Here is a 22,115-nt window from a genome sequence, read left to right as displayed (position 1 = left end):
TAAGGTCTCCTCCAGCCTGTTCCTTAGTTACTCTAATAAGGTCTCCTCCAGCCTGTTCCTTAGTTACACTAATAAGGTCTCCTCCAGCCTGTTCCTTAGTTACTCTAATAAGGTCTCCTTCAGCCTGTTCCTTAGTTACACTAATAAGGGATCCTCCAGCCTGTTACAACAGTCGTCAATCAACTATGTTACAATTATTACTTTTCACACCCACAGCAAACCTCTCAGGGTAAGATTTTCTAGTGATGGGAAACCGAGGCTTTCTGAAGCGATCGGGGCTTTCACCAAATTGTGCCTTAAGATTGTTCATTAAACTGAGCTTTAACACAATTCACATTAGTGACATCTGATGGTCATCAATGAAAAGCAATGTTTGATGTTTGATGTTTATGTACGTTTTTTTCCATACTATTCATCAAATCTCCACAACGCAGAGGTTAGTCGCAGAGGCAACTACAATCAGTTACGATTGCAGGTTCGCACTTTCCATCATGTTTCCCTTTTTTGCTGTCAAAAACGGAGTCGTGGCCATTATCTAAGATGCTTAAGACAGAAGCTTATACTTAAACAACAATGTGCAGAAAGTGTGGCGTCATAAAACGATTTTCTAAATAATATACCTTCGTTCGGATTCGACAACACTTTGTGTTCAGTGTATCAATAGTCCGTCCCATCACTAAGGTTTCCACACTGCGCTTTTATCGGTGAGCGGACTTTTATTTTGAACAGAGCAAACCAGGAAGTGGTGTGATGACGTCATGTGATTACATGTGTAGAGAGCCGGGTACAGTTGACAGTCAACTTCAAAAACTATCAAATCAACAACGCAAATCGATCCTAAACAGCAAACATCGGTAGAATGAATTTGTAAGAGCAATGTCAAGATGCCGGTTTTCCCCTCTCACCAAGACACTCCTCTCATTGTGGTGCTAACGTTTCCGCGTTCGTTAGCTAGCTAGCTGTCTGTAGCGAGTGGAACACATGGATACCTTTGTTTTGTAACTTCGCTAGTTAGCTAATTATTATCATGATTCTGTCATTGTTTGTACATTTCAGCACACCATCCAGATGCCTTCCAATAAAAACGTGTAAGCGGTGTTGCCAATACAGTACAGGAAGGAACGTCCATAAAGTCGATACCCCAGTGTTGTTGAAGAACACGTTGCCATTGACTTTCAACCGCAGTGGTGGACACGGCGGAAAGCAAAAATACATTAGGTTGAATAGCTCGCAGAAGAGATGCTTTTCATCTGAATGTGACGAGGTTTGTCATCATCATGAACATGGTGAAGTGAGAGTGAGGTTCGCTCCGAGTCCAACAGGTAAAATAATGCAGCGAATTGGGGGGGTAGTAGGTAGACTGATTAGGATTTGAACCCACGACAGGCTGTTAATAGCTAAACAATCGGATGAATAATCAGGTGTGTTAGTGCTGGGTTAAAGCCTGCACAGTGCATATAGCTCTACAACCCTTGGCTTGGTGGTTGGTTTTGAGCCGTGGCTAAAAGGAGTACACTACAGGGAATAGGATGCCATTTGAATTAGGGACGCACACTATAACCTGTACATGCTATAACACGACTGTTACAGTGATGCCACATGACCCAACAACGTCCTTCCAGGGGCTAGCTAGACTGTTACAGTAGTAGTGATGCTACCTAGATAGACTGTTACAGTAGTAGTGATGCTACCTAGCTAGACTGTTACAGTAGTAGTGATGCTACCTAGCTGTACTGTTACAGTAGTAGTGATGCTACCTAGCTGGACTGTTACAGTAGTAGTGATGCTACCTAGCTGGACTGTTACAGTAGTAGTGATTCTACCTAGCTGGACTGTTACAGTAGTAGTGATGCTACCTAGCTAGACTGTTACAGTAGTAGTGATGCTACCTAGCTAGACTGTTACAGTAGTAGTGATGCTACCTAGCTAGACTGTTACAGTAGTAGTGACGCTACCTAGCTAGACTGTTACAGTAGTAGTGATGCTACCTAGCTGTACTGTTACAGTAGTAGTGATGCTACCTAGCTAGATTGTTACAGTAGTAGTAATACCATGTAGACTAACTAACTATACTGACCCGTATCTCTCTAGGTTTCCTGCACCTGGGGGGGCTGCGTACACCATGTAGACTAACTAACTATACTGACCCGTATCTCTCTAGGTTTCCTGCACCTGGGGGGGCTGCGTACACCATGTAGACTAACTAACTATACTGACCCGTATCTCTCTAGGTTTCCTGCACCTGGGGGCTGCGTACACCATGTAGACTAACTAACTATACTGACCCGTATCTCTCTAGGTTTCCTGCACCTGGGGGGGCTGCGTACACCATGTAGACTAACTAACTATACTGACTCGTATCTCTCTAGGTTTCCTGCACCTGGGGGGGCTGCGTACACCATGTAGCCTAACTAACTATACTGACCCGTGTCTCTCTAGGTTTCCTGCACCTGGGGGGGCTGCGTACACCATGTAGCCTAACTAACTATACTGACCCGTGTCTCTCTAGGTTTCCTGCACCTGGGGGGGCTGCGTACACCATGTAGCCTAACTAACTATACTGACCCGTATCTCTCTAGGTTTCCTGCACCTGGGGGGGCTGCGTACAGCTCTCTACAACTATATCTATGCTAAGAAGTATGGAGGGAGCTTCATCTTACGTATGGAAGATACAGACCAGAGCAGACTGGTGCCGGGAGCTGCAGAGTCTATAGAGGATATGTTGGAGTGGGCTGGTAGGACAGATTTAACAACACACAATATATATACACCTACACACTGACCTACACACAGACCTACACACTGACCTACACACTGACCTACACACAGACCTACACACAGACCTACACACAGACCTACACACTGACCTACACACAGACCTACACACTGACCTACACACAGACCAGAGCAGACTGGTGCCGGGAGCTGCTGAGTCTATAGAGGATATGTTGGAGTGGGCTGGTAGGAGCAGAGACATAAAGTAGATATTAAGGAGTTTGGCCAACTTTTACAACGGACGTTAGCACCCGTGAGCGTTCCAATACATTCCAAGTATTTGGAATCTAATTCAGATTCTAGACATTCAGTTCCACAGCATTGTTTACATTCTAGAACATGCTGTGGACTGGTCAATATTGCATTTGCCCATGTAATAATGGGGGCTAACATGGATACCGTTCATCTCCATCCTACCCTCCCCAGGTATCCCCCCAGACGAGAGTCCCCGTGGAGGAGGCCAGTACGGTCCCTACCTCCAGTCCCAGAGGCTGTCCCTGTACAGCCAGGCTGCTGACTCCCTGGTCCAGACAGGGAAAGCCTACCACTGCTTCTGCAGCCAGCAGAGACTAGAATTACTGAAGAGAGAGGCCCTACGCAGCGGACAGACACCGCGGTGAGTTGGCTAAACACACACACATACTTTTATTTATTTTATTTAACTTATATTTATTTTATTTAACTAGGCAAGTCAGTTAACAAATTCTTATTTACAACGACGGCCTACCCCTGCCAAACCCTAACTCGGACGACGCTGGGCCAATTGTGCGCCCTGCCCTTTGGAACTCCCAATCACGGGCCGGAATCGAACCACCGTCTGTAGTGACGCCTCTAGCACTGAGATGCAGCGCCTTAGACCGCTGCGCCTCCTCGGGAGCCCAACATACACATGCATGGACATGTTGAAATACACATACTCACTCATTCACACATATAACTGAGCACTCCTCTACTGCAGGTATGACAACAGGTGCAGACACCTCCGCCCAGATCAGGTAGAGGAGAAGCTGGATCAGAAGGTCCCCCATGTGATCAGGTTCAGACTGGAGTCTGGAGTAGAACCCTTCAACGACCTGGTCTTCGGATGGAACCGTCATGAGGTGGCCCAGGTAAACCGGCTGATACATAAATAAACACAAGCTGTACCTGCAAGCAGTGTGCAATTTCTATTGATTTATTCCGACGCCCCTGCAACAAGTAACCTCAGATTTGCAAGTGCTTTTCTTATTTCAAAACACATATAAGTGACACTCCACCTCCCATCCCAGGTTGAAGGAGACCCGTATTAATCTGACGGGTTCCCCACCTGGCAAATGTAGTAGATGGATAGATAACATATATATCTACCCATTCCTCAAAGGGATATTCAATGTCTGCTTTTAATTTTTTTTTTTAACCCATCTACCAATAGGTGCCCTTCTTTGCAAGGCATTGGACAACCTCCCTGGTCTTTGTGGTTGAATCTGTGTTTGAAATTCACTAAAATACAGATAATTGTATGTGTGGGGTACAGAGATGAGGTAGTCATTCAAAAATCATGTTAAACACTATTATTGCACACAGAGTGAGTCCATGCAACTTATGTGACTTGTTAAGCACAGTTTTACTCCTGAACTTATTTAGGCTTGTCATAACAAAGGGGTTGAATACTTTTTGACTGAAGACATTTCAGCTTCTCATGTTTTATTTATTTGTATAAAAAAAATCGAAAAACATAAGTCCACTTTCACATTATGGGGTATTGTGTGTAGACCAGTGACAAAACAATATCAATTTAATTTTAAATTCGGGCTGTAACAACAAAATGTGGAAAAAGTCAGTACTTTGTGCCCCTGCTGTAGGTTGAAGGAGACCCTGTAGTGATGAAAGCAGATGGTTTCCCCACCTATCACCTGGCTAACGTAGTAGACGACCACCTGATGAAGGTCAGCCACGTCCTGAGAGGATCAGAGTGGCTCATCTCTACCTCCAAACACCTGCTGCTGTACAGGTACACACACACCGGTGTGATTCCCACTAGGCACACCCATACAAAATTGTAAAATAATAATATTCATAATAATAATACATTTTATTCACTCCTTTCAAGATACCCAAGGACACATACAGAGCAAAATAGAATAACGTAGCAATTATGAGCATGACAATACCAGAAGCAATGTACTAAAAGAAATGTACAAAACGGTAGGTTGCTTTGTGTTATGTTATTGTTATTTCAGGGTTCTGGGCTGGAAGCCCCTGGTTATGTTATTGTTCCAGGGTTATGGGCTGGAAGCCCCTGGTTATATTATTGTTCCAGGGTTATGGGCTGGAAGCCCCTGGTTATGTTATTGTTATTTCAGGGTTATGGGCTGGAAGCCCCTGGTTATGTTATTGTTCCAGGGTTATGGGCTGGAAGCCCCTGGTTATGTTATTGTTATTCCAGGGCTCTGGGCTGGAAGCCCCTGGTTATATTATTGTTATTTCAGGGTTATGGGATGGAAGCCCCTGGTTATATTATTGTTATTTCAGGGTTATGGGATGGAAGCCCCTGGTTATATTATTGTTATTTCAGGGTTATGGGATGGAAGCCCCTGGTTATATTATTGTTATTTCAGGGTTATGGGATGGAAGCCCCTGGTTATATTATTGTTATTTCAGGGTTATGGGATGGAAGCCCCTGGTTATATTATTGTTATTTCAGGGTTATGGGATGGAAGCCCCTGGTTATATTATTGTTATTTCAGGGTTATGGGATGGAAGCCCCTGGTTATATTATTGTTATTTCAGGGTTATGGGATGGAAGCCCTTGGTTATATTATTGTTATTTCAGGGTTATGGGATGGAAGCCCCTGGTTATATTATTGTTATTTCAGGGTTATGGGATGGAAGCCCCTGGTTATGTTATTGTTATTCCAGGGTTATGGGCTGGAAGCCCCTGGTTATGTTATTGTTATTCCAGGGCTCTGGGCTGGAAGCCCCTGGTTATGTTATTGTTCCAGGGTTATGGGCTGGAAGCCCCTGGTTATGTTATTGTTATTCCAGGGCTCTGGGCTGGAAGCCCCTGGTTATGTTATTGTTCCAGGGTTATGGGCTGGAAGCCCCTGGTTATGTTATTGTTATTCCAGGGCTCTGGGCTGGAAGCCCCTGGTTATGTTATTGTTCCAGGGTTATGGGCTGGAAGCCCCTGGTTATGTTATTGTTATTCCAGGGGCCTGTTGCACAAAAGTAGAATTAAGACATCCGGGATAAATGACTCAGCTGAGCTCAATGAAGCCAAAACATGTGCGTCCAGGCTTAATTGGTTGCACAAAGACCAAGCCAGGATGAGCAGACACGGATTCATTAAGCCAGGTGAAACCAATCCTGGATAGGTGCGCGCTCACGGCTCACTCAAATAGACCCCGCCACAGATCACAGATTAACTGATTTACCATGGCAACTAGAGCCGCGTACTTTTCCCCGTCGGAAGCACAAATCCTCATGGAGGCATACGAGGAGGTAAAATATATAATTAAGAAGAAAGGCAACACCGCCACAGTGATAAAGCAAAGAGAAAAAGCGTGGCAAAGTATTGCAGACCGCCTGAATGCGTAAGTAGTGCACAATTACACAGTCACCGCTCCGCTGAAACATCACAATTACAATTCAAATATTTAATTCACATCTCCAAAAATGCAGTTGTACTGTAATTATGAAACGGTTAAATTTTTAATTGAAATGCACTGCAGATATGAGTGAAATTGTGTAAAGTAACTCCATCACACTGTATAAAGCTATGATAGATTTTTTGATATTTTTACTGAAAACAAGACAAAAATACCAAGTAATTTTTTGCAGTGTGACTCCATTAAATGTGTGTGTGTGTGTGTGTGTGTAGATTAAACATGAACGGGCCAAAACGGACATGGCAGCAGGTCAAAATCAAATACAAGAACATTCTGCAGAATGGTATGGTCCCTGACTAATATTTAACAAAGCACAAGCATATATTGTACCCAGAAGGTGCCTGCTCACACATTGTCTGTACTGTTTTAGCAGTGAAAAAGAATACCCACAGACAAGGCACGGGTGGTGGGTCACCAAAGGCTGACCTTACCCCAGCAGAGGACATGGCCTTGGAGCTAAATAAAGGCAGGCCCGTCTTAGAGGGGATCCCTGGGGGAAAGAGACGAGCATAGGTTCCTCCCAAGATGCCACCCGCTTCATTCAAGGTATGTCCTTCCATCTCTACATGGGATACAACCACATTCATATTGAATCAATTTGGACTGTCTGACTTTGGTTTACCTATTGCCTTGCAGTGTCTGGCAGCACTGTGTTCCTGTTAGAGCCACCAGCACAAGCACCAGACGATGCTGATCCAGTGAGTACTCCATCAAAGGCATACTGTAGGCCTGGCATGTCTTGTCTACTAGCTTCAATATGAATCCGATTAAATGTGATAGGGTGAAGGCCCCAGTGCAGCAGCAACAGCACATGATGGAGACGATGATGAGGAGGAGACCATCTCTCTGGATTCCAGAAGGCATGAGGTATCATGTTAAGACTGTGAAAGTACTATTTACTCTACAATGGTGAGGAGTCCTCATCAAAATCAAAAAATCTAATTTCTTTTACAGGACCCAGATGCTATACAGTGGGAAAACCAGCCTGGCAACATAGTGCGTATTAATAAAAGGACACCACATCCTGCCAAATTCCAGCTGCGCTAATTGTATTGTGTTCACAGAGCTCACAAGCTATCAGAAAGTTGTATGGCAACCACCTCCGGCGCCAAATAGAACTGGCAGACATAGACATTCAGTACAAGAAGAAAAAGATGGAAAATCTTGCACTGGAGTCCGAAATAAAAAAGAGGACAATTAGGAAACTGGACCTTGAAATAAAAAAACTTGAGAGGGAGGTGAGATATGCCTTCAATGTACACTGTATGCTAACTGTAACACAAATGTATTAATCATTATTTTTCTTTCCTCCCCAGCTCCAAGAAGATGACACAGCTCAAAATAAAAATTAGGTATATTCTCGTAAAGTCAAGTGAGCCATGACATATGAGCTCTTATTGTGAGCACACAGGACGGTGGCATCTTTCTAAGGTTTTTTTATTTTCCCAGCAATCAGTACAACCAAGTCATCGTTATAAGGCATCGCCCTCTTTTGCCCACCCCCCAGCACCAGGTGTGGCCACTAGCCTATATGAAGGCCCAAAATTGTGTGTTCCTTTCTGCTCTGACAATGGCATGCCCATTCGTGCGAGATGTGGTGGATGAAGAAGCACTTGTGCTGAGGAGAGCCTTCAGGCGAGAAAGGGTCTTCAGGGGACCGGTTGGACCCACTGGCCTTCCCTGATGACCATCTATATGAAAGATACAGGTTTTCTGCAGATGGCATCAGGTATCTATGCAGACTACTGGGTCCCAGGATTAAGCACCGCACTGCACGGAGCCATGCACTGAGTGTGGAGCAAATGGTTTGTGTGGCCTTGTGCTTTTTTTCTAGTGGAGCCTTCCTGTACTCAGTGGGGGATGCAGAACAGCTGAACAAGGCCACAATTTGCCGCACAATAAGGAGTGTGTGTCTGGCTATCAAAGCATTAGCAGATGTCTTCATCTCCTTCCCTGGCCACAGAAGACTCTGTGACATCAAAGAGGAGTTCTATAGGATTGCAGGTAAGAGGATCTACAAATTACAGGACAACTGTTAACACATAGTAGGATACTCATTACTTTGTGTGACAGGTTTCCCCAATGTCATTGGTGCAGTGGACTGCACACACATAAGGATAAAAGCCCCCTCAGGTGCCCATGAGGCCGATTTTGTGAATAGGAAATCCTTTCACAGCATTAATGTTCAGGTGAACATAACTTTTTGATATTGTCCATTGACGAACACTCTGCATTGCCAGTGATGTGCATTGATTGGTGTAGTATTCCTCATCTTATGATTTCAGATGGTCTGCAATGCTGACTGTGTGATCAGCAATGTTGTGGCAAAATGGCCTGGCTCAGTCCATGACTCCAGAATCTTTCGGGCCTCTGAAATCTATCAGTGCCTATCACAAGGTAAGCCACACAACCCCTATTTATAACCATCATGGCTGTGTCAAGAATATCACTGTGTTTATGAGGTAGTAATGATGAGATTTTGTGTTGACAGGTGAATTCTCTGGTGTGCTGCTGGGAGACAGGGGGTATGGCTGCCAGCCTTTTCTCCTGACACCTTTCACAGACCCCCAGGAAGCACAGCAGGCCTACAACCATGCCCATGCCAGGACCAGGGCCAGAGTTGAAATGACCTTTGGCCTCCTGAAGGCACGCTTTCACTGCCTTCACAAATTAAGGGTCAGCCCTGTTAGGGCATGTGATATTACTGTGGCTTGTGCTGTCCTCCACAATGTGGCCTGCCTGAGGAAGGAGAGGGCCCCCAGAGTGCCACCAGCCATGGACTGGGACAATCCGGCAATCTTTCCCTGATGACGACAGTGGTCGGCTGCTGAGGGACCAATATGTGTTGAATTATTTTAGTTAGTATGTGTGCTTTCAATTTTGGTTAAATATGTCCTGCGGTGGCAGAGGAATTGGGTTTTTTTTGGGTTCGTTTTTTTTACGAATTTGGCCTCTTATGATGTTTGTGCGGTATACTGTGTGTAATACAAGGCTGCAGGGGAGGCTACTGCATCCATTCATTTGTCTGTTCAGTTGATGTGTATGGATTTGTCCTGCATTTATTTTAGTGTGCAGACATGCAGGGTGTGTTATATACAGACCTTTGAATGTGTATGTATCATTTTGTATAATATGCTTGGATTCTGTGCTTTCCATCTTGTAGTCACTGTGACTTCAGTTTCGAAAGGAGCTGATGGTTTACCTGCTTTGTTTTGTCCTTATTCAATAAAGGAACATAATGTTACACATTGTGTTTTTATATTCATATGGAATGTGTATTTGTTTATATGACAGAGTACTAGGGCCACACTGAAGAAAAAGGATAAAGTCATAAATTTATGAGGCTGGTTCTTTCTGCAGAAAAGCTACATATTGTTTTTACAGTTTTGATACTTATGACAATGTGATACTTAATATTCTGGCACATCAGCATGTCTTTGTTTATGAAACCATACTGAAGTACAATTTCACGAAATGCCCCACATCTGTCATTTTAACAACTGTCCTCCTTTAAAACAACCGGTTACAATATTATTACTTGTGTTTTTTCCCCCTCTGTGGCCCTAATATTCTATCATTTTATATATAGCCTTATAGTCTATGGGAAACTGTAAATGATCTAATGATAGCAACATAATCTAAAAATTATTTTTATCCAAAATCATTGAAATTAATGATCACAAACGTTTAAATAATGACAGTGGGTCTAGTTATGTGATAACAATGTATAGTGAGCAGTGAAATAACTATTGGTTTCCATTTGTGGTGACTGCTGACTGACATTAGGGATGAGATTAAATAGATCCTGGAATTTAGCCTGGTCTGGAGCAGGCTAGCTCCACAGAATAAATCTCCATGGTAATTTATACCATAACATATCCTCCTGCCCCCTATCCATCTTTAGTGCAACCGGATTACGGATCAATTGAGCCAGGATCACCAAGATATCCTGGCTTAATCCCTTATCCTAGTTTTGTGCAACAGGCCCCAGGGCTCTGGGCTGGAAGCCCCTGGTTATGTTATTGTTCCAGGGTTATGGGCTGGAAGCCCCTGGTTATGTTATTGTTATTCCAGGGCTCTGGGCTGGAAGCCCCTGGTTATGTTATTGTTCCAGGGTTATGGGCTGGAAGACCCAGGTTAGGTTATTGTTATTCCAGGGCTCTGGGCTGGAAGCCCCTGGCTATGTTATTGTTATTCCAGGGCTCTGGGCTGGAAGCCCCTGGCTATGTTATTATGTTATGTTATTGTTATTCCAGGGCTCTGGGCTGGAAGCCCCTGGTTATGTTATGTTATTGTTATGCCAGGGCTCTGGGCCGGAAGCCCCTGGTTAAGTTATGTTATTGTTATTCCAGGGCTCTGGGCTGGAAGCCCCTGGTTATGTTATTGTTGCCAGGGCTATGGGCCGGAAGCCCCTGGTTATGTTATGTTATTGTTATTCCAGGGCTCTGGGCTGGAAGCCCCTGGTTATGTTATGTTATTGTTATTCCAGGGCTCTGGGCTGGAAGCCCCTGGTTATGTTATGTTATTCTTATGCCAGGGCTCTGGGCCGGAAGCCCCTGGTTATGTTATGTTATTGTTATTCCAGGGCTCTGGGCTGGAAGCCCCTGGTTATGTTATTGTTATGCCAGGGCTCTGGGCCGGAAGCCCCTGGTTATGTTATATTATTGTTATTCCAGGGCTCTGGGCCAGAAGCCCCTGGTTATGTTATTTTATTGTTATTCCAGGGCTCTGGGCTGGAAGCCCCTATTTATGTTATGTTATTGTTATTCCAGGGCTCTAGGCTGGAAGCCCCCGGTGTTCGGACACCTTCCTCTCCTCCTCAACAGAGATGGCAGTAAGCTCTCAAAGAGACAAGGAGATATCTACATACAGAGTTTCCAGAGGAGTGGAGCCCTACCTGAAGCACTACTGGATATCACCACACACTGTGGATCTGGCTTTAACAGTAAGAGAGGGAGGGGGAGAGAGAGAGAGGCAGGGGGATATCTTTATACAGAGAAGTAGTGCACTATAAAGGGAATAGGAGTCAGAAGTAGTGCACTATACAGGGAATAGGAGTCAGAAGTAGTGCACTATAAAGGGAATAGGGGTCAGATGTAGTGCACTATAAAGGGAATAGGAGTCAGAAGTAGTGCACTATAAAGGGAATAGGGGTCAGAAATAGTGGTAGGGTGCCATTTGAGACGTAGACTAAATGAATGTCCCCTGTCATCCTGCAGGTAACCGTGTGGGTCGTAAGATGGAGGAACTGATCGCTGAGTTTAACCCATCTAAGATCACCACCCACTCTGCTCTGCTGGACCTGGACAAACTGGCTGAGTTTAACAAGTACACTACCTGTCTGTCTCTATGTATCCATCTCTCCCTCCCTCCACAAGTACACTACCTGTCTGTCTCTATGTATCCATCTCTCCCTCCCTCCACAAGTACACTACCTGTCTGTCTGTCTCTATGTATCCATCTCTCCCTCCCTCCACAAGTACACTCCCTGTCTGTCTGTCTCTACAGTGGGGGGAAAAAAGTATTTGATCCCCTGCTCATTTTGTATGTTTGCCCACTGACAAAGAAATGATCAGTCTATAATTTTAATGGTAGGTTTATTTGAACAGTGAGAGACAGAATAACAACAAAAATATCGAGAAAAACGCATGTCAAAAATGTTATAAATTGATTTGCATTTTAATGAGGGAAATAAGTATTTGACCCCCTCTCAATCAAAACGATTTCTGGCTCCCAGGTGTCTTTTATACAGGTAACGAGCTGAGATTAGGAGCACACTCTTAAAGGGAGTGCACCTAATCTCAGCTTGTTACCTGTATAAAAGACACCTGTCCACAGAATCAATCAATCAGATTCCAAACTCTCCACCATGGCCAAGACCAAAGACCTCTCCAAGGATGTCAGGGACAGTATTGTAGACCTACACAAGGCTGGAATGGGCTACAAGACCATCGCCAAGCAGCTTGGTGAGAAGGTGACAACATTTGGTGCAAATGGAAGAAACACAAAATAACTGTCAATATCCCTCGGCCTGGGGCTCCATGCAAGATCTCACCTCGTGGAGTTGCAATGATCATGAGAACGGTGAGGAATCAGCCCAGAACTACACGGGAGGATCTTGTCAATGATCTCAAGGCAGCTGGGACCATAGTCACCAAGAAAACAATTGGTAACACACTACGCCGTGAAGGACTGAAATCCTGCAGTGCCCACAAGGCCCCCCTGCTCAAGAATACATATACATGCCCGTCTGAAGTTTGCCAATGAACATCTGAATGACTCAGAGGACAACTGGTGAAAGTGTTATGGTCAGATGAGACCAAAATGGAGCTCTTTGGCATCAACTCAACTCGCCATGTTTGGAGGAGGAGGAATGCTGCCTATGACCCCAAGAACACCATCTCCACCGTCAAACATGGAGGTGGAAACATTATGCTTTGGGGGTGTTTTTCTGCTAAGGGGACAGGACAACTTCACCGCATCATTTGACGGGGCCATGTACTGTCAAATCTTGGGTGAGAACCTCCTTCCCTCAGCCAGGGCATTGAAAATGGGTCGTGGATGGGTATTCCAGCATGACAATGACCCAAAACACACGGCCAAGGCAACAAAGGAGTGGCTCAAGAAGAAGCACATTAAGGTCCTGGAGTGGCCTAGCCAGTCTCCAGACCTTAATCCCATAGAAAATCTGTGGAGGGAGCTGAAGGTTCGAGTTGCCAAACGTCAGCCTCGAAACCTTAATGACTTGGAGAAGATCTGCAAAGAGGACTGGGACAAAATCCCTCCTGAGATGTGTGCAAACCTGGTGGCCAACTACAAGAAACATCTGACCTCTGTGATTGCCAACAAGGGTTTTGCCACCAAGTACTAAGTCATGTTTTGCAGAGGGGTCAAATACTTATTTCCCTCATTAAAATGCGAATCAATTTATGAAATTTTTGACATGCGTTTTTCTGGATTTTTTTGTTGTTATTCTGTCTCTCACTGTTCATATTAAAATTATAGACTGATCATTTCTTTGTAAGTGGGCAAACGTACAAAATCAGCAGGGGATCAAATACTTATTCCCCCCACTGTATGTATCCATCTCTCCCTCCCTCCACAAGTTCTTTAGGCAGGCTGCTGTCAAATCTCAAGGTTGAGTATAGTTCAAGGGTAAGTAGGTTTGTCTCTGTTGCTCTGTGGTTCTTAACTCAGCCACCAGGTAGTGTAGTCTGAGTACCAGTCTCTGTAGCTGACATTCCACTCCTTGTCATTGCCATAGAGACTGTCCTCTGGTAATCTCAACGTTCAATATGCAGCTGGTTTACGGCAGAGTTGCTCATTGGTTGTTCAAAATAACACAAATATTTTCCACGACTAGCAACTTTTCACGTTGTCAACACACTGATTTTATCTGGCTGAACCAAAATAGGAAAGGTTGCTTAGCAACCGGATAGCAACACTTTCAGTGGAGAGAAAAAAGTGATAGTTGTATAATCGTTGTGATTGGAGGATAGCTGTGAGGGGTCATCGAATCAGGATCAACTCCTCTGTTCTCCTCAAGCTCATTAATGAGTGAATGTTCAGATTTGAAGATGGCAGAACGTCCGGTCTCTTTGGCACATGGTGTGGAATGTTAACTTAGAGACTGTAACCCAGGTGGTGCTGTTGCACTGTGTATTTCTGCCTATATATTGTGTCTGCTGACCTGCCCCATTCAGTCATGATAAATGACTCCAATAATCACCTAATCATGATCTTCAGTTTAGAATGCAGTTTGATTAATCAGATGGAGAAACGGCGTGACACCAATCAGGCCCCTGAGTACTGACTGGCATCGCCCACCTCTGGTTCTAGCACATAAGGGTCTAGGATCAGCTTTCTCAATTCTTCTCCTACCACCCTTATCTTAACAACCCAACTCACTCTAGACCAGTCCTTAGTAATCTCAGTAATCCTCTCTGTGTTCTCCCAGGATCCACCTGCAGCAGCGTATCGATGACGCGGTGCAACGTGATTGGCTGGTGAGGGATCTGCAGGGGCGGATCCAGGAAGTGTACGGAACAGAGGTCCAGGATCAGGATGTTCTGCAACCAGATTACATCACACGGGTTCTACACCTGCGCAAGGTAACTATGACCTCATCACAGGGGTTCTACACCTGCACAAGGTAACTATGACCTCATCACAGGGGTTCTACACCTGCACAAGGTGACTATGACCTCATCACAGGGGTTCTACACCTGCACAAGGTAACTATGACCTCATCACAGGGGTTCTACACCTGCACAAGGTGACTATGACCTCATCACAGGGGTTCTACACCTGCACAAGGTGACTATGACCTCATCACAGGGGTTCTACACCTGCACAAGGTAACTATGACCTCATCACACGGGTTCTACACCTGCGTGCAAGCTAACTATGGACGTAACCAAGGTAACAGGGCATCAGCTGTTGTCGGTCTTTGTACCAGCTGAAAAACAATCCCTTCATCCCTCTGGCGTTCCAACATTCCCAGTTTGAGAATATCACAGCCCAGTGCAGAATGTGGAGCCTGTCTGTCTGGAGGTTACCATCTCTCTCTCTCTCTCTCTCTCTCTCTCTCTCTCTCTCTCTCTCGCTCTCGCTCTCGCTCTCGCTCTCGCTCTCGCTCTCGCTCTCGCTCTCGCTCTCTCTCGCTCTCGCTCTCTCTCTCAGGGTCATATCTCCTCTGTGTCTGACATGGTGTCCTCAGAGTATTCCTACCTTTGGGTTCGACCTTCTTTCTCTGGCCAACAGATGGCAGCACTCAGCTCAGAGATACAACACATCGCTACTCTGGTCATACGGTACGTACCATAACTACTATAGACTAACAGGACTACTCTGGTTCATACCATAACTACTATAGACTAACAGGACTACTCTGGTTCATACCATAACTACTATAGACTAACAGGACTACTCTGGTTCATACCATAACTACTATAGACTAACAGGACTACTCTGGTTCATACCATAACTACTATAGACTAACAGGACTACTCTGGTTCATACCATAACTACTATAGACTAACAGGACTACTCTGGTCAATAACTATAGACTAACAGGACTACTCTGGTTCATACCATAACTACTATAGACTAACAGGACTACTCTGGTTCATACCATAACTACTATAGACTAACAGGACTACTCTGGTTCATACCATAACTACTATAGACTAACAGGACTACTCTGGTCATACCATAACTACTATAGACTAACAGGACTACTCTGGTTCATACCATAACTACTATAGACTAACAGGACTACTCTGGTTCATACCATAACTACTATAGACTAACAGGACTACTCTGGTTCATACCATAACTACTATAGACTAACAGGACTACTCTGGTTCATACCATAACTACTATAGACTAACAGGACTACTCTGGTTCATACCATAACTACTATAGACTAACAGGACTACTCTGGTCAATAACTATAGACTAACAGGACTACTCTGGTTCATACCATAACTACTATAGACTAACAGGACTACTCTGGTCATACCATAACTACTATAGACTAACAGGACTACTCTGGTTCATACCATAACTACTATAGACTAACAGGACTACTCTGGTTCATACCATAACTACTATAGACTAACAGGACTACTCTGGTTCATACCATAACTACTATAGACTAACAGGACTACTCTGGTTCATACCATAACTACTATAGACTAACAGGACTACTCTGGTTCATACCATAACTACTATAGACTAACAGGACTACTCTGGTTCATACCATAACTACTATAGACTAACAGGACTACTCTGGTTCAACCATAACTACTATAGACTAACAGGACTACTCTGGTTCATACCATAACTACTATAGACTAACAGGACTACTCTGGTTCATACCATAACTACTATAGACTAACAGGACTACTCTGGTTCATACCATAACTACTATAGACTAACAGGACTACTCTGGTTCATACCATAACTACTATAGACTAACAGGACTACTCTGGTTCATACCATAACTACTATAGACTAACAGGACTACTCTGGTTCATACCATAACTACTATAGACTAACAGGACTACTCTGGTTCATACCATAACTACTATAGACTAACAGGACTACTCTGGTTCATACCATAACTACTATAGACTAACAGGACTACTCTGGTTCATACCATAACTACTATAGACTAACAGGACTACTCTGGTCAATACTATAGACTAACAGGACTACCTGGTTCATACCATAACTACTATAGACTAACAGGACTACTCTGGTTCATACCATAACTACTATAGACTAACAGGACTACTCTGGTTCATACCATAACTACTATAGACTAACAGGACTACTCTGGTTCATACCATAACTACTATAGACTAACAGGACTACTCTGGTTCATACCATAACTACTATAGACTAACAGGACTACTCTGGTTCATACCATAACTACTATAGACTAACAGGACTACTCTGGTTCATACCATAACTACTATAGACTAACAGGACTACTCTGGTTCATACCATAACTACTATAGACTAACAGGACTACTCTGGTTCATACCATAACTACTATAGACTAACAGGACTACTCTGGTTCATACCATAACTACTATAGACTAACAGGACTACTCTGGTTCATACCATAACTACTATAGACTAACAGGACTACTCTGGTTCATACCATAACTACTATAGACTAACAGGACTACTCTGGTTCATACCATAACTACTATAGACTAACAGGACTACTCTGGTTCATACCATAACTACTATAGACTAACAGGACTACTCTGGTTCATACCATAACTACTATAGACTAACAGGACTACTCTGGTTCATACCATAACTACTATAGACTAACAGGACTACTCTGGTTCATACCATAACTACTATAGACTAACAGGACTACTCTGGTTCATACCATAACTACTATAGACTAACAGGACTACTCTGGTTCATACCATAACTACTATAGACTAACAGGACTACTCTGGTTCATACCATAACTACTATAGACTAACAGGACTACTCTGGTTCATACCATAACTACTATAGACTAACAGGACTACTCTGGTTCATACCATAACTACTATAGACTAACAGGACTACTCTGGTTCATACCATAACTACTATAGACTAACAGGACTACTCTGGTTCATACCATAACTACTATAGACTAACAGGACTACTCTGGTTCATACCATAACTACTATAGACTAACAGGACTACTCTGGTTCATACCATAACTACTATAGACTAACAGGACTACTCTGGTTCATACCATAACTACTATAGACTAACAGGACTACTCTGGTTCATACCATAACTACTATAGACTAACAGGACTACTCTGGTTCATACCATAACTACTATAGACTAACAGGACTACTCTGGTTCATACCATAACTACTATAGACTAACAGGACTACTCTGGTTCATACCATAACTACTATAGACTAACAGGACTACTCTGGTTCATACCATAACTACTATAGACTAACAGGACTACTCTGGTCGTCATACCATAACTACTATAGACTAACAGGACTACTCTGGTTCATACCATAACTACTATAGACTAACAGGACTACTCTGGTTCATACCATAACTACTATAGACTAACAGGACTACTCTGGTTCATACCATAACTACTATAGACTAACAGGACTACTCTGGTTCATACCATAACTACTATAGACTAACAGGACTACTCTGGTTCATACCATAACTACTATAGACTAACAGGACTACTCTGGTTCATACCATAACTACTATAGACTAACAGGACTACTCTGGTTCATACCATAACTACTATAGACTAACAGGACTACTCTGGTTCATACCATAACTACTATAGACTAACAGGACTACTCTGGTTCATACCATAACTACTATAGACTAACAGGACTACTCTGGTTCATACCATAACTACTATAGACTAACAGGACTACTCTGGTTCATACCATAACTACTATAGACTGACAGGACTACTCTGGTTCATACCATAACTACTATAGACTAACAGGACTACTCTGGTTCATACCATAACTACTATAGACTAACAGGACTACTCTGGTTCATACCATAACTACTATAGACTGACAGGACTACTCTGGTTCATACCATAACTACTATAGACTAACAGGACTACTCTGGTTCATACCATAACTACTATAGACTAACAGGACTACTCTGGTTCATACCATAACTACTATAGACTAACAGGACTACTCTGGTTCATACCATAACTACTATAGACTAACAGGACTACTCTGGTTCATACCATAACTACTATAGACTAACAGGACTACTCTGGTTCATACCATAACTACTATAGACTAACAGGACTACTCTGGTTCATACCATAACTACTATAGACTAACAGGACTACTCTGGTTCATACCATAACTACTATAGACTAACAGGACTACTCTGGTTCATACCATAACTACTATAGACTAACAGGACTACTCTGGTTCATACCATAACTACTATAGACTAACAGGACTACTCTGGTTCATACCATAACTACTATAGACTGACAGGACTACTTTGGTTCATACTGTATCTATCAGAACTAACTGTTAACTAAAACTACTCTTCGTTCCCTTTCAATGTAGTCAAGTTTGTTTGTCTGAAGTTAAGTGACAGTGTCCTTTTTAATGAACCAAAGCGTTTCTGAAAATGACATGACTGTCAGTTATGTCTTTCATGTTTTAATTGATAACCAAAATGTACTTGCGTGTACTATTAACATGTCTTGGTGTTAACGGCCTGTCCCATGTCTGTCTCTGTGTAGGTTGATGGAAGGTCTGAAAGGAGGTGAGGAACTGACAGTAGACCAGCTCAGTGTAGAACTGAAGACTCTGGCTAAGAAGACCAGCAACACTAAATACAGAGATGTTATGAAGATTATACGACTGGCCCTCAGCGGACTACAGGTAGGAGAGAGACTGGCCCTCAGACTACAGGTAGGAGAGAGACTGGCCCTCAGACTACAGGTAGGAGAGAGACTGGCCCTCAGACTACAGGTAGGAGCGAGACTGGCCCTCAGACTACAGGTAGGAGAGAGACTGGCCCTCAGACTACAGGTAGGAGAGAGACTGGCCCTCAGACTACAGGTAGGAGAGAGACTGGCCCTCAGACTACAGGTAGGAGAGAGACTAGCCCTCAGACTACAGGTAGGAGAGAGACTGGCCCTCAGACTACAGGTAGGAGTGAGACTGGCCCTCAGACTACAGGTAGGAGAGAGACTGGCCCTCAGACTACAGGTAGGAGAGAGACTGGCCCTCAGACTACAGGTAGGAGAGAGACTGGCCCTCAGACTACAGGTAGGAGAGAGACTGGCCCTCAGACTATAGGTAGGAGAGAGACTAGCCCTCAGACTACAGGTAGGAGAGAGACTGGCCCTCAGACTACAGGTAGGAGAGAGACTGGCCCTCAGACTACAGGTAGGAGAGAGACTGGCCCTCAGACTACAGGTAGGAGAGAGACTGGCCCTCAGAGTACAGGTAGGAGAGAGACTGGCCCTCAGACTACAGGTAGGAGAGAGACTGGCCCTCAGACTACAGGTAGGAGAGAGACTGGCCCTCAGACTACAGGTAGGAGAGAGACTGGCCCTCAGACTACAGGTAGGAGAGAGACTGGCCCTCAGACTACAGGTAGGAGAGAGACTGGCCCTCAGACTACAGGTAGGAGAGAGACTGGCCCTCAGACTACAGGTAGGAGAGAGACTGGCCCTCAGACTACAGGTAGGAGAGAGACTGGCCCTCAGACTACAGGTAGGAGTGAGACTGGCCCTCAGACTACAGGTAGGAGAGAGACTGGCCCTCAGACTACAGGTAGGAGAGAGACTGGCCCTCAGACTACAGGTAGGAGAGAGACTGGCCCTCAGACTACAGGTAGGAGAGAGACTGGCCCTCAGACTACAGGTAGGAGAGAGACTGGCCCTCAGACTACAGGTAGGAGAGAGACTGGCCCTCAGACTACAGGTAGGAGAGAGACTGGCCCTCAGACTACAGGTAGGAGTGAGACTGGCCCTCAGACTACAGGTAGGAGTGAGACTGGCCCTCAGACTACAGGTAGGAGAGAGACTGGCCCTCAGAGTACAGGTAGGAGAGAGACTGGCCCTCAGACTACAGGTAGGAGAGAGACTGGCCCTCAGACTACAGGTAGGAGCGAGACTGGCCCTCAGACTACAGGTAGGAGAGAGACTGGCCCTCAGAGTACAGGTAGGAGAGAGACTGGCCCTCAGACTACAGGTAGGAGTGAGACTGGCCCTCAGACTACAGGTAGGAGAGAGACTGGCCCTCAGAGTACAGGTAGGAGAGAGACTGGCCCTCAGACTACAGGTAGGAGTGAGACTGGCCCTCAGACTACAGGTAGGAGAGAGACTGGCCCTCAGAGTACAGGTAGGAGAGAGACTGGCCCTCAGACTACAGGTAGGAGAGAGACTGGCCCTCAGACTACAGGTAGGAGAGAGGGAGGCGGAACGGAGAGTGACGGCGAGAAAAAAAGCACCACAATGACAGTGTGAAAAAAAAAGAGAAGTTGTTTGATTGCTGTCCTGTCAAATGATTGCAACATGATTGTCACAGCTCTTGAAAAAGGATGTTTCTTCTTCCTCTTCCGTCCGTCCGTCTGTCTGTCTCTCTCTCGCTCTCTCTCTCTCTGCAGCAAGGCCCCAGTGTAGCAGAGATGATGGTATCGTTGGGACCCAGTGAGATCACTCATCGCTTCAACAGCGTTCTACAGCAGCTCTCACGGCAGCACTGAACATTGTGGCTGCATAGCAACCTATTCCCTATATAGTGCACTACTTTTGTCCAGGGTCCTATAGTGCAAAAGCAGTGCATTATTATACGGATGAGTCACAAAGGGCACCCTATTCCCTCTCGCAGCAACACCTGAAGACTAGGTTGTAATAATTTGTTACCAATCGAGAGAGAAAACAGACTGAAACCGGGAGGAACTACTTGAACTTGTCCAATAAGAAACGTTAATTTTCATATTCCGCCGCAAAAACGTTTTGCTACGTTGTGCCATAATGAATATGACCCTGGTTCATTATTCTAACTGGTTACCTGATTCTAACAATATTCCTGGACTGTATATGATCTCAATCACACTTGACTTGTAATGGACATTCAGTCAAGTTGAACTGGAAATGTTTGCAATAAAACAGTTTCTACTAATTATCTATGCTCTATGTCTTCAGTGGGAACTCTAAATGTATTCAACATTACATTGATTATGGTTGATTGTCCATTTTGGGGCGGCAGGTAGCCTAGTGGTTAGAGCGGTTGATTGTCCAGTAACCGAAAGGTTGCTAGATCGAATCCCCGAGCTGACAAAGTAAAAATCTGTCGTTCTGCCCCTGAACAAGGCAGTTAACCCACTTCCCCGTTTGGCCGTTATTGTAAATAGGAATTTGTTCTTAACTGACTTGCCTAGTTAAATAAAGGTTAAAAATAAATTTTGAAAAAGATGGAATGAAAGTTATGTCAGGTATATGGTAAGTTGGTTGGCCCTCTGATGTCATGTTGCTGTGTTTTCATTTTATAAAGCATTTTTACAAAACGTCTCACAGTACCTAACCTGTTTACCACACCCGGTCTCCGGGATGGTTCACTCTGGAAACGCCTTTGGTCTCTACTGAGTTAGGTACATCAGCTTTTTGTTCCACAAATAAGGTGCAAGAAA

At 44.3% G+C, this 22,115-nt stretch overlaps 1 protein-coding gene across 1 annotated transcript; it reads left to right on the top strand.

Moving 5' to 3' along the window:
* Positions 1-721: 721 nt before the first annotated feature.
* Positions 722-21,610, top strand: LOC106564101 (probable glutamate--tRNA ligase, mitochondrial). The gene is made up of 11 exons (XM_045690626.1): positions 722-1,322; positions 2,580-2,735; positions 3,202-3,391; positions 3,734-3,884; positions 4,617-4,765; positions 11,195-11,367; positions 11,642-11,750; positions 14,380-14,533; positions 15,105-15,235; positions 19,213-19,354; positions 21,090-21,610. Exons 1-11 carry the CDS (start codon positions 1,028-1,030, stop codon positions 21,186-21,188), a joined length of 1,749 nt encoding a protein of 582 aa, XP_045546582.1. The 5' UTR covers positions 722-1,027; the 3' UTR covers positions 21,189-21,610.
* Positions 21,611-22,115: the final 505 nt, after the last annotated feature.

The sequence above is a fragment of the Salmo salar genome, chromosome ssa12, assembly GCF_905237065.1.
Source record: "Salmo salar chromosome ssa12, Ssal_v3.1, whole genome shotgun sequence".
Lineage (NCBI taxonomy): Eukaryota > Metazoa > Chordata > Actinopteri > Salmoniformes > Salmonidae > Salmo > Salmo salar.
The sequence above is the reverse complement of the archived record's forward strand: the minus strand, read 5'-3'. Positions and strand labels throughout refer to the sequence as shown.

Excerpts from the sequence above, each read along its gene's own strand:
- LOC106564101 (XM_045690626.1), top strand. The coding sequence starts at position 1,028 with ATGATTCTGTCATTGTTTGTACATTTCAGCACACCATCCAGATGCCTT. Across the intron at positions 4,766-11,194 it reads AAACACCTGCTGCTGTACAG|GGCTCTAGGCTGGAAGCCCC; the intron begins GTACACACACAC and ends TTGTTATTCCAG. Across the intron at positions 15,236-19,212 it reads ATCGCTACTCTGGTCATACG|GTTGATGGAAGGTCTGAAAG; the intron begins GTACGTACCATA and ends GTCTCTGTGTAG.